The sequence below is a fragment of the Somniosus microcephalus genome, chromosome 5, assembly GCF_052327205.1.
Source record: "Somniosus microcephalus isolate GS21.2 chromosome 5, FLI_Smic_1.0, whole genome shotgun sequence".
Taxonomy (NCBI): domain Eukaryota; kingdom Metazoa; phylum Chordata; class Chondrichthyes; order Squaliformes; family Somniosidae; genus Somniosus; species Somniosus microcephalus.
The window spans coordinates 167,232,537-167,245,010 of NC_140991.1; the positions used below are offsets into that span (position 1 = coordinate 167,232,537).

General features: G+C 42.6%; 1 protein-coding gene across 2 annotated transcripts in view; it reads left to right on the forward strand.

Annotated features, from left to right (window-relative positions):
* LOC147117432 (aryl hydrocarbon receptor-like) overlaps nt 1-12,474 on the forward strand; it is a 239,811-nt gene that overhangs the window by 104,611 nt on the left and 122,726 nt on the right. Inside the window, exons 1-2 of one of the 2 annotated variants that reach the window (XM_085988414.1) lie at nt 7,611-8,092; nt 11,420-11,511. In XM_085988414.1, coding sequence (XP_085844540.1) covers nt 8,077-8,092; nt 11,420-11,511 — 108 coding nt within the window. In that variant the 5' untranslated portion in view covers nt 7,611-8,076. Of the gene's footprint in view, nt 1-7,610; nt 8,093-11,419; nt 11,512-12,474 lie in introns of those variants that run through there. The other variant, XM_085988413.1, reaches the window with a different exon arrangement.

The following is a 12,474-nucleotide window of genomic DNA, read 5'->3' on the forward strand; positions in this document are numbered from 1 at the left end:
TTTTTCATAGATTTTCAACTGAAGAAAATAGGTTTTTCTTGGTTTTTTTTAAGTAAAATTACAGCTCTGCAATTACCTAGTTGTTTCTAAAGGGATATGCGTTATTAAATAACAGGGAGGAAATTGGTAATGAGTCCAAATGCTTTTATGAACTAAATACTGAAATAGCTAAAAGCAAAAGACTCTATTAAACTCTTGTCTGTAATGACATTGATCAGTGTATTTGTTCCCAATACTGTACTACATTATGCACTTTTTTTGATGCCAGTCCCCCCAAGAAAACTGTCAAGCTACATGTCACTACAGTACTAAGGACCTACAGCGGCTCTCTTGTGGTAATCAATCATAACCGACTAGAATTTTTTATATATATATATCTCAAATGTTTGCATTGTCATTCTTTGGTGCACATGGTGTCTTTGCACGTAGGATTAACTAGTTCTTAAGCAGTGTTTACATTTAACAGTGTTGATTTGGATACGACTACAGTTGCTAGACAACAAGATGTGGGAACAATAGATATCTGTGTTATTTGGGTTGTATTCTCAGCTGAGGACTTGCTAGAGCAGTTATTATGTTTTTTGTTTGATTTGGTTCAAAATTGATCAATGCCAACAATATCTAAAGCAAAATTAATCATAGGGTTGATTGTACCCTCACTGACATCAGTTATTATATTTTCTTTAATGCTGAATCTGGTTTATTCTTCTCTTGTATTTTGTCCTTCTAAATGGGCAGGGGTCAGTGGAAATGTGCAGCAAGGAAGTTGATTCAGGATATGCATGACTGGTTAACAAATGCAGCCTACTAAAAATAATTTGGTTGTTGAGCTTTGATTTAAATGACCTTTTTGTTTTCTCCTCCCTAAAATCACTCTGCACTATTCTGCTGTCGGTTAGATGAAAGCATCCAGTTATGTATCGTTCTTGAAACAGTTACTTTGAAATGAGTGACTTGAGTTCACTTTTTTTTGCATTACAGAAGCAATTATGTAATTGTGCTTATTTCCATTGTTGCTCAGTTGTCCTGTTCAAATTGTGGGGTAGATTCAGCAATTGCTCAAATCTTATGCACAATGAGTTAGTAAATCATGTTCACAACTTTGTCATTCCAGCCAGAACCTTTCCTCATGTCAGAGGAAGACTGTAGAGGTTAGCAATGTCAGAAGTGTATTAGTATGATAGCAAAATACTGCGGATGCTGGAAATCCGAAATAACAACAGAAAATGCTGGAAAAACTCAGCAGGCCAGGCAACATCCGTGGAGAGAGAAATAGAGTCAACGTTTCAGGTCGAAACCCTTCGTAAGGACTGAGAGAGAACACAGGAAATGAAACAGATTAAAAGACCAGTTTGGGGGCTAGGAAATGGGGATGAAAGAACAAAAGAGAAGTGAAGAGACATCAAGAGGTATTCAAGACGAGACGAGATGGTGATAGGACTAGTGGAGACAAAAGACAGCTCTAGATGCTTATTAATGGATGCTGTGTGAAGTGTGAAATGCGCTGGCAGAATGAGAGACAGCTGCCATGTGGGAGAGAAAAAAAGGGGGAAGGGCCAAAACAAAGGTGTGGATAAAAAATATATAAAAATGTATAAAAATGTAATAGGGGCCGAGGTTATGATCTGAAATTGTTGAACTCGATATTGAGTCCGGAAGGCTGTAAAGTGCCTAATCGGAAGATGAGGTGCTGTTCCTCGAGCTTACGCTGGGTTTCCGTGGAACAATGCAAGAGGCCAAGGACGGTGAGGTCCGAGTGGGAATGGGGTGGTGAATTGAAATGACAGGCGACCTGAAGCTCGGGGTCACCCTTACGGACTGAACGGAGGTGTTTCGCAAAGCAGTCACCCAGTCTGCGTTTGGTCTCCCCAATGTAGAGGAGACCACATCGTGAGCAGCGAATACAGTATACTAGATTGCAAGAAGTACAAGTAAATCGCTGTTTCACCTGGAAGGGGTGTTTGGGGCCCTGAACAGTGGGTAGGGGGGAGGTATAAGGGCATGTGTTGCATCTCCTGCGCTTGCACGGGAAGGTGCCGGGCGAAGGGGAAGGGGTGCTGGGGGTGATAGAGGAGTGGACTAGGGTGTCTCGGAGGGAGCGGTCCTTACGGAATGCTGAAAGGGGAGGGGAGGGGAAGATGCGTTTGGTGGTGGGATCACATTGGAGGTGGCGGAAATGGTGGAGGATGATCCATTGAATGTGAAGGCTGGTAGGGTGAGGTGAAAAGTGAGGACAAGGAGAACCCTATCGTGGTTCCGGGAGGGAGGGGTAGGGGTGAGAGCAGAAGTGCGGGAGATAGAACGGACATGGTCGAGGGCCGTGTCAACCATGATAGAGGGGAATCCTCAGTTGAGGAAAAAGGAAGACATGTCGGAAGCACTGGTGTGGAAGGTGGCATCGTCCGAGCAGATGCGGCGGAGATGGAGAAATTGGGAGAATGGAATAGAGTCCTTACAGGAGGCAGGGTGGGAGGAAGTGTAGTCCAGGTAGCTGTGGGAGTCAGTGGGCTTGTAGTGAATGTTGGTCAATAACCTATCCCCAGAGATGGAGACGGAGAAGTCGAGGAAGGGAAGGGAAGAGTTGGAGATGGACCATGTGAAGGTGAGGGAAGGGTGGAAATTGGAGGCAAAGTGAATGAAATTGTCTGGTTCAGGGCGAGAGCAGGAAACGGCACCGATACAGTCATCAATGTACTGGAAAAAGAGGTGAGGGAGGGGACCCGAGTAGGACTGGAACAAAGAGTGTTCCACATATCCCATGAAAAGGCAGGCATAGCTAGGACCCATGCGGGTACCCATAGCAACAACCTTTAATTTGGAGGAAATGAGTGGAGTTAAAGGAGAAGTTGTTCAATGTGAGAACAAGTTCAGCCAGGCGGAGGAGGGTGGTGGTGGATGGGGACTGGTTGGGCCTCTGTTCAAGGAAGAAGCAGAGTGCCCTCAGGCCATCCTGGTGGGGGATGAAGGTGTAGAGGGATTGTACGTCCATGGTGAAAAGGAAGCGGTTGGGGCCAGGAAACTGGAAACTGTTAAAGTGGTGGAGGGCGTCAGAAGAGTCGTGGATGTAGGTGGGAAGAGACTGGACAAGGAGAAAAGATAGAGTCGAGATAGGAAGAGATAAGTTCCGTGGGGCAAGAATAGGTTGAAACGATGGGTCTACCAGGGCAGTCCTGTTTGTGGATCTTGGGAAGGAGGTAGAAGCGGGCTGTGCGGGGTTGGGGAACTATGAGGTTGGTGGCAGCGGGGGGAAGATCTCCAGAGGAGATGAGGTCAGTGACAGTCTTGGAAACGGTGGTTTGATGTTCGGTAGTGGGGTCATGGTCCAGGTGGAGGTAGGAGGAGCTGTCGGAGAGTTGGCGTTCAGCTTCTGCTAGGTAGAGGTCGGTTCGCCAAACAACAACAGCACCACCCTTGTCAGCAGGTTTAATGACCATGTCGGGGTTGGATTTGAGAGAATGGAGTGCTGCAAGTTCAGAGGGAGGTAGGTTGAAGTGAGTGAGGGGAGCAGAGAAATGGAGACGGCTGATGTCATGGCGGCAGTTAGCAATGAAAAGATCTAGAGAGGGTAAGAGGCTAGGGGGAGGGGGCCAGGTAGAACGAGAATTCTGAAAGCGGGAGAAAGGGTCAACCGTGCGGGGGGAAGACTCCTGGCCAGAGAAGTGGGCACGGAGATGAAGGCGGCGGAAAAAGAGCTCAACATGGTGCCGAGCCCGAAATTAATTGAGGTGGGGGCGTAAGGGGATGAAGCTCAGAAGTGTATTGTTGGCCTATAGAGACAAGCTGAGAGCTCAGCTGACTTGTAGCCAGAATTAAAATGGAGGGCTCAAGGAAAGTGGCAGCTATTTACCTTTGCAGCTGGAGATAATGCACCGTCATGGTTCAGTCAAGCTCTTGACATTGTAAGTAGCGGCAAGAGAGCCCCAGGTGAGCAAAGGAAATGCTTCAAGGTCACCCTCAAAGCCTCCTTGAAAAAGTGTAACATCCCCACCGACACCTGGGAATCCCTGGCCCAAGACCGCACAAAGTGGAGGAGAAGCATCTAGGAAGGCGCCGAACGCCTCGAGTCTCTTCGCCGGGAGCAAGCGGAAACCAAGCGCAAGGAGCGCACGTCAACCCAAGCACCCCACCCACCCGCCCCTTCAACCACCGTCTGCCCCACCTGTGACAGAGACTGTAGGTCCCACATTGGACTCATCAGTCACCTGCAAACTCATTTTTAATGTGGAAGCAAGTCATCCTCGGTTCCCAAGGGATGGCTTAAGAAGAAGAAGCCTTGTAAAATAAGGGGCCATTGAATTGCCATGCTGAGATAAAATTGTGGAGGCAAATCCTTGCCAATCTGTATGTAAAGAATGGCACTTTCATTTACAGATCAAAATTAACTCAGGCTAATAACCTGACTCAATGCAGAAAGTAGTTAATGCAGTATTTTCTCCAGTTCAATTGTTTCTTACAATCTGCAGTGTAAATAAGAGGTGCAAGTAATAGCATGGAAAGCCTTGGTTTACCCATGTTGTCAAAAATAAATCGTGGAGTGATGTACAGTCAGATTGTATACCTCTCCAGGCCAAGTGGTTGATGAGGTTATTCCACCTCTGACCAAGGTTTTGTTCATTCCTCCTAATCTCTCGCACTTTGGCTTGGTGTATGTTTATATTGCACCTCTTTGAAACACCTTGGGATGTTTTTCTGTATTAAAGACGCTATATAAATTCAAGTTGTTGATATTGATGCAAATGTTGACATTTTGACATTGGTAATGTTGTTAATGATGATGTTGATGATTCACTATCTGCTTTTAGCACAAAAATTACTGCAATTCATACCAGCGGTCTTTTTCCAGTTAGTAACATCCATGGATTATATTAATGATTTACTGCATTGTTTTTATATGCTCCATTTATACTAACACTTCAGTTGTTCCAGTGGTCAGGATTAATGGAAATTCCATTTTTTTTGTAAGCAGCCGAGACAAGTTCATTATACTTTTAAAGAACATAGGCCGGGATTTTGCTGTTGGTGGCGGGTCCTGACTCCGCTGCTGGCACCATCCCGCTCTGTGAAATGCCTCCGATCGGGAAAAAATCTACGAATTTACCTGCTGGCTCCATAGGTCCCGAGACTTCCGATCCTGGGCCTCTGCTCTACAAAATGCCATGGGGCGCATGCAGTTCGCAAGCGTCCCTGGGATCACGTGGGCCATGGGGAACCAATCAAAGAAGGGAATCCCCCTGCACACTTTTGACAGGTCTCTCCGCAGAGAGCTGTCAAAAGTATGAATGGGGATCACTTAAACACACAAACAATAAATACATTTTTTAAAAACATCACGTATTTAAAATGAGTTAAAATTACATTAAATTAAATATTTTAAACATTTAATTTTTTGAAAAAATTATTAAAGTTTTTTACGAGGCTAAAAATAAACTTACCTTTTTTAAAAGTATTTTTAAATTATAAATGAGTGGGGGGAAAAAAATATTTTTTTATTTTTTTTAAACTCTTATGCTGGTAAAAGCAGGCCTTACGCCGCTTTTACCAGGCGTAAGATTTTTAAAGGATTTCAGCGGGCGGAGGTTGTGCAGAAAGTGGAACTCTCCACCTGCAGAGGCCCATCTCCCAGGCAGGCGGATGATCTGTCAAGAGAATTCTTGACAGATCTGAAGTACCAGGTTTTAGCGCATGCGCTTCACATGCCTGAAACCGGCAATTGCGAGGCGCCTACGGGTGCGTACACACCCGTGGGGGTCGGAATATCCTAGGTACCCCATTATGGAAAGGATAGAGCCATGGAAAGAGTACTGCAAGAATATCAGAAATGAGAAGTTATGTATACTTTTGAATAAATACTTCCTAAATGTTAGTCACTGCAACAGAGAAGGGGGAATCTAATGGACGTTTTTAAAATTCTGAAAAATTTTAAGAAAGTCATTCATGAATGATTGTTTCCGCTGGTTGCTACTAATTGCTATTGAACCAGACACTATAACGTCATTTTAAAAAGGAATTGGTTAAGTTTTTGAAAAGGAAGTCAACTTTCATACATATTCACATAACACCCAACTTGGTGTTTATGCTATCACCATTGATTCTAGAGCTGTTCTAGAATATTCTATTGTCAAGGGGGGCACGGTGGCATAGTGGTTAGCACTGTTGCCTCACAGCGCCAGGGACCCGGGTTCAAATCTGGCCTCGGGCGACTGTCTGTGTGGAGTTTGCACATTCTCCCCGTGTCTGCGTGGGTTTCCTCCCACAGTCCAAAGATGTGCAGGTTAGGTTGATTTGGCTATGATAAATTGACCCTTAGTGTTAGGGGATTAAATACGTGGGGTTGCGGGGATAGGGTGGGATATGTGTCGGTGCAGGCTCGATGGGCCGAAATGGCCTCTATCTGCACTGTAGATTCTGTGATCTGTGATACCAACTCCTGAAAGAGTTAAAGCCATCCAGTTCAACTTTTTCCAGTATCTGGAAGCATATAGGGACAGAGTGATCTCCTGGAAGAATTTCGATCGCCTAGATGGGTCGGAGAGGAATTTCCCAGATTTGTTTCTCCCAAATTGGCCATTGGGTCTTTATCTGGTTTTTCGCCTCTCCCGGGAGATCACATAGGTTCGGGTGGATGCAGAGTGATAGAAGATTTGAGGTTAGGATCAGATCAGCCATGATCTTATTGAATGGTGGAGCAGGCTTGAGGGGCCGATTGGCCTACTCCTGCTCCTATTTCTTATGTTCTTATGTACCTCAGCTGCATGCTCAGGCTGAACCCAATAGTGCACAACATCCACCTTTTGTTCAACATTGAGCTGTATACTGAATATCCATTCCATTAACAAGACTGCATTTTACTGCTGGAATATTGCCTGCCTACTCCCTTATCTCATCCCCAACATTGCTGAAATCCACATTCATGCCTTCTTCACTTGAAGGAATGATTTCCAAGCGCTATCCTTGCCTGCTTCCTTGTCTCCACATTTTATCATCATCAGCTAATCCAGGATTCTGTGACTGTTTCCCACAAAAAGTTTTGCACACCAAGGTCCAATAGCTCCCTCTGCCCCAGTGTGTTGATTTCAAATCCCTCTCTGAACTTGCGCCATCTTACATGGGAACTCATCTTCTATATGTCCCTGCCTGCATCATTTGTTCTTCTGACGTTAGATAACTGTTCATTCCTCTGCCCCTTCGCTCCAGAGGTCATACTTTCAGCCATCATTCTCTTGTCCTGTTCTTCCCAAACCACCATATCTTGGTATTTGTATTTCTTCCTTCCCTCATAAAATGGCTTTAGTCATTTTCTCTCTCCCTTTCCTTCCCCCCTCTCCCTGCTCCCCCTACAATTCCTTTCACTTCTACATCTCTTTCTTGTAGAGTATTCTGAATCATTCAGCTTGGAGTGGTATAAAAATATGAATAAATGTATATACCTCATTCATAGGTAATGTACTTAGACTTGTAAGTGTTAGGAATAATACAGTAATTGTTATGTTGAACATCACACTTGTTTACATTTCTTTCACTTGTGGAAAGCTTAGTTTACATAAGTACTGGATAGTTATGCATATGTGAAATTATCCAATTTCCCCTTCCCCTTTATCTTGGTTTGGCAACTTATGTAATGGATTTAAGTGAGGATAGTGAGTACGAGACATGGCTCTCACAGAATTGCCACCTCCTTTCTCTGAAGTCTATGTGAAAGCTTCCATCTCTTTGTTTGTGGGAGAACCAAGATAGGTGCAGCAGGAGAAAACTGATCGTCTCCCCTCTACTTTTGATTGGGCTTATAAAGTTTGCCTTCATAACTGCACAACCAGACATAGTGACTTTTTTGTGATCCGTTCTTTATTTTTTTTAAGGTTTCCTTATTACAAATTCTCATTCACAGAACTTTTGAACTTCAAAAACACAATTTCCAATCAGAAAATAAGTAGTTTGGAGTTTTGGAGAAATGATGTGCATACATAACTTCAACCTCCCAAAAGGAATAAAGATCCAAAACCATCCAGTGGTTTAAACAAAGCAGCAGGAAAAACATTCTATAGTGAATTTTCTCCCTCACTATTCTGAACAGCTGTGATGCGTATCTGTGATGGTTAGAACTTTCATATCAGTTTGCACTTCTGTTAAATGGTGTATAAATGTGTAGATAGAGAAGGAGAACTAATGGGTTTCCTACTTCCTGCCTTGTTGCTGCAAGGGAACAATGGGCGGAACTATTACCATAAAGTACTGCTGAAAGACACTAAGTCATAAGTTACATTTATACTGCATCGCAACCTCTGATCCAAACTAAATGTGCTCTCGCAGCATTTACACTCTTCGGTTCAGCTCGTGCTCTGATTAATGCTAAATACTGTCCAGTCTTGGAGTTTTCATTTCAAGCACCATAAAGCACGGAGTGTTGTTTATTTTAGCCTGATGCAAATTATTGAATTTACAAGTTTTCTAATTTTATGATGAGGAAACACTTTGCTCAGAATTAGTGCTTTGGTTTAGGACTATTTCTGCTTCTGAATCTGTAAGATTTAGGAAGTTTGCAGTTACACAGGAGGGTTTTGAGCACACTGGCTGTAAACCATTTTCCAAACTGTTTTGTTGGGTCCAGTTTGCCCAAGTTGTAATGATTTGTATTGTACATCTGAATAAGGATTTTTGTTCATTTTAGACCTGCTGCGGTCTGCAATACAAGACTGGGTGGGAGGAGGAGTTAAATTTATAAGTAGTATCCTAAGAGTGAACATTTGCAAAAATATTACTGTAATCCAGCTATAAATTTGCAACAAATATAGTTTTGTAGCTAGAGATCAAAATGTTTTAATTAATGCAGCTAAAATGGAGATTTCCTTTCATGAATTCAGTCCCGTATTTTGTGCTGACATCTGCAGCTGCTCATCCCAGCTAGGTTATCTGTGAACTCTCCTTTTTTGCACTATGTATGTAGAGTAATAGTTTTGAAATGATATTCCTAATTAAAGCTAATTTGTGCATGCACAAAATGTTTTGTGAAGGTGAGTTTTGGAATGGAACACCTTTCTATTTTTATCACTCTGGGTTGATATTAAGCAATCCCAGGTGAAATATGGTAAAGCCAGATGCAGAGTAGAGTAACCCCTAGTGTGCCAGTTTAATTTTTAAACAGCCCATATCAGAAAAGTCAAGGCCTCTGCATGAGATTGCCAAAGTGCAGTAGGCTCATGTCCACTGGGAAATACTTCCGCTTTGCTGAAACTCCTTTCACGTGAGGGAAAAAAAATGCAAGAACATTCATCCCATCAATAGTATACTTAACTCAGTTTGTCAATCTGTCTTTATGTAAGCAAATGCTGGATAATCTTACCGTGATGTCCCTTCAGCTTCCAGCTCCTAGGAATGCTAGAGACCACCAGAGTCTCCCATGCATTGTGGCCAGCTCTCCTTTTTGGGAGTGGGGGGTGAGGGAAGGGGTGCTCATTTGCCTGCCTTGGAGGGGACAGCCCTCATATCCAGCACTTGCTCTGGCAGAAGCTCAAGTGCTGCATTCTAAAATGGGGCAGTTCTCCTCTCCTCCATGCAACTAAATGAATTGCTAGATTTGGAGGCTACAGCAGTGCCCCTTTAACAGCTGCTCCACGTGAAATGTTGTCACCTTCGAAACGAGCTCCCAGCACCATACCTAATCTAACTTTGAAGCTTGCAATAAATATACTTACTCAAGATTCCATGAGGTCAGCCTTTCTGAAAACTCATGAATGATACTTCAGAACTGCGACCAGAAAATGTACCCATTTTGTTTTTAAACCCTTCAAACAATGTTTTCTTCACTGCAAATACCCATAATGAGAACCTGAAGCAAAAAATACAAAAACCGTAAAAAAATTTCTTTAAGTAAAAGCGGATTGCACTGAGGTTGAATGAAGTGACGCTGAAAGAAGGGATCTTAATCCGACATCTAGGATACAGAAGGAAAAAAAAGTTGATGGTTTGTGGTGTTCATAACCTCAGGCCAATTCTTAACCATGCTGAGTATATAAAGTGTAGACACAGTTACAACCAGGACTAATTAGGCTGTTTGAAAATAACGAAAAGGTGCCTTGGGTAAATGGTTTTGACCTTGTCAAAGTTTGGAAGCCAATTTTTATGAACTTTATTAAACAAGACTACGGCCGCGATTTTGTCATTGGATACGGCTTGGGAGCGGGTCAGCTGATTTCCGGGTTCCAGTCCCGCCCCCAACTGCATCCAGCCCACGGATGGGATTTTATGTTGATTGACCTTGTTACGCCCGCCCTGCGGGCTTGCTGGCCAATTAAGAGGAAGCTGGTCAGATGACATCATTTGATGATGCGTCATCTACTGGTTTTCTTAAAGGGACTCCACACAACTTTTTTTTGACAGCTCATTTCTCAGTGGTTGATAGCATTGAGGTGCTGCAAACACTGACAATGACTGTACAAAGGTGAGCTCCAGCACCCAGGTGCTCCAGTAACTCCCTGCTTAGGCTAGAACAGATAGCAGCTGCAGGTGAGGTTACAAAAGCGATCTGTCACTGGTGAGAGAGGTTCTCCCACTGAGGTGGGACTAGACATCCAATTCAATTTTGTTACCTACAGAAAAGTGTAAATGCATTAAAAATGATTTTTCCAACATTTTCTTACCTCTGAAACTCACCAGTGCACCACTAGATCCTTCACACCACTTCTGCAGTTGTCATCAATGCAGAAACATTACAGCAGACTCACAATACAGCAGACTCACAACACGCCACACTGGCGTGGTGACCGGACGTCGGGAAACCCGAGGCAGAAGCAGCAAAATTGAATAAGAGCCTGTTAACCGCCTGTTAACGGGTACTTGACAGTTGTTAAGTGGCTATAATCCTCTTCCCGCCGCTAGCCATTGGGTCCATGTGCAAATCGGGGACCCGACACTTGGGAAGATTGCTTGGAGGCGGGTTGATAGCCGGTTTCCTACCCGCTGTCAATCTTTGCGATTTTGACAGCGGTCCCGCCTCCAAACCCACACTCTGAGTGCTGGCAAAATTCCGGCCTACATCTCTGTTGCTTATCACTTTGTGGGATGGACCCAAATCACAAGTATTCTCATGAAGGTAATAATTCTGGATGTTCCTTTAAGATTAGTAATCTGTCATTTTTATCTTGTGTGTTGGGGTTTAGGGTGCACATGGCTTCATCTTGTCCAGGTTATTTACTGAAATGTTATGATTATAACGTGTGCTGAATGTTTGGGGGTAAAAATCTAAAGTTTTGTTGTAGACTTCTCTAATTGCACGAGAAACCAAATTTACCTAGATGACTCTATTTGAAAGAATAAAGGGGCCATGCCACTCACAATCGGTATTGTTCAAAATGGTTTCATTTTCCTTATCTCACAACATTTGAGTTTTATATCTGTAAATATGGTTCTCCTTTTGTTTCTCCAGTTACTTTGAAATCAAATGGGAATGCCAGCCATGAAAACAGTATAGCACCTAGACAAGGAGATGATCTTCAGGAGGGAGAACTTCTGTTACAAGTAAGACTAGTTCTGAAGAAAATGAGAGAGAGAACAAACCATATTTGGAGAAGTTCTCCATGCATAATTTGGTATGATTGTGTGAATAATATTTAATATTTAGTAACAATGTTATTTCGTTCATTGTTACCTTACAATATTTGTGCATTACCTTACTGCTGGTGGTACCTGACTAGAGTAGTAGTCATCTAAAATGTTTTATATCTAATAACAGAATCTAGTAGCACCATGACGTGTTGATTATGGGTTTTTGTTTCTATCGCGCCTTTTTCTAAAACAAATGTTCCAATTATGGCCGAGAAGCCGATTAGGTGATTGATGAGGACTGGCTGTTAACTGTCTGGACTGCTGTCTCTAGTAGAACAGCACTCTCTAACTCCATGTAAATTTGTAATTTTTCAGAGTTTAAAAAAAGTTACTTCTTTCATGATGCAAGAACCAATAACCCTTGTAAGGACTATCAATCTAAGGTTACCAGACAACTCCTTCACTTCTAACTCATCATCAAAACACTGTCTGAAAATTAACCGTCCATGTCTGGGGAAGTAATATATGCCTAAATTTAGCTTGCTTAAATCGTCTTGCCTCAACCAGTCCAAATTATATTAATATTTAAACTTTCAACTCTCCATTAGGCTACATGTGAGCGACCAGTGAATGAATTAACCTACTCTTGCCAAAGTGATCAAAAAGGAAGTTAGACTTTAGATCTAATGAACTATCATTTCTTTATTAACAAGAAGCAATTTATGATACAATTAGCAGAATCTTAATATTCAACAGTAAGAGTATGCAAACTACTTGGGTAGCTATTATTAACTAAATTAATCTGTAAGATTACAAAGGCAGTTCAAGTGTATCAGAATAATTCAGCATCAGTGGGGCTTTACTTATTACAAGTTTATATTACTCAAGTATCTAAGATTGACATTATCGTCAAGTTTGGGTTAGACTCTAATCCGC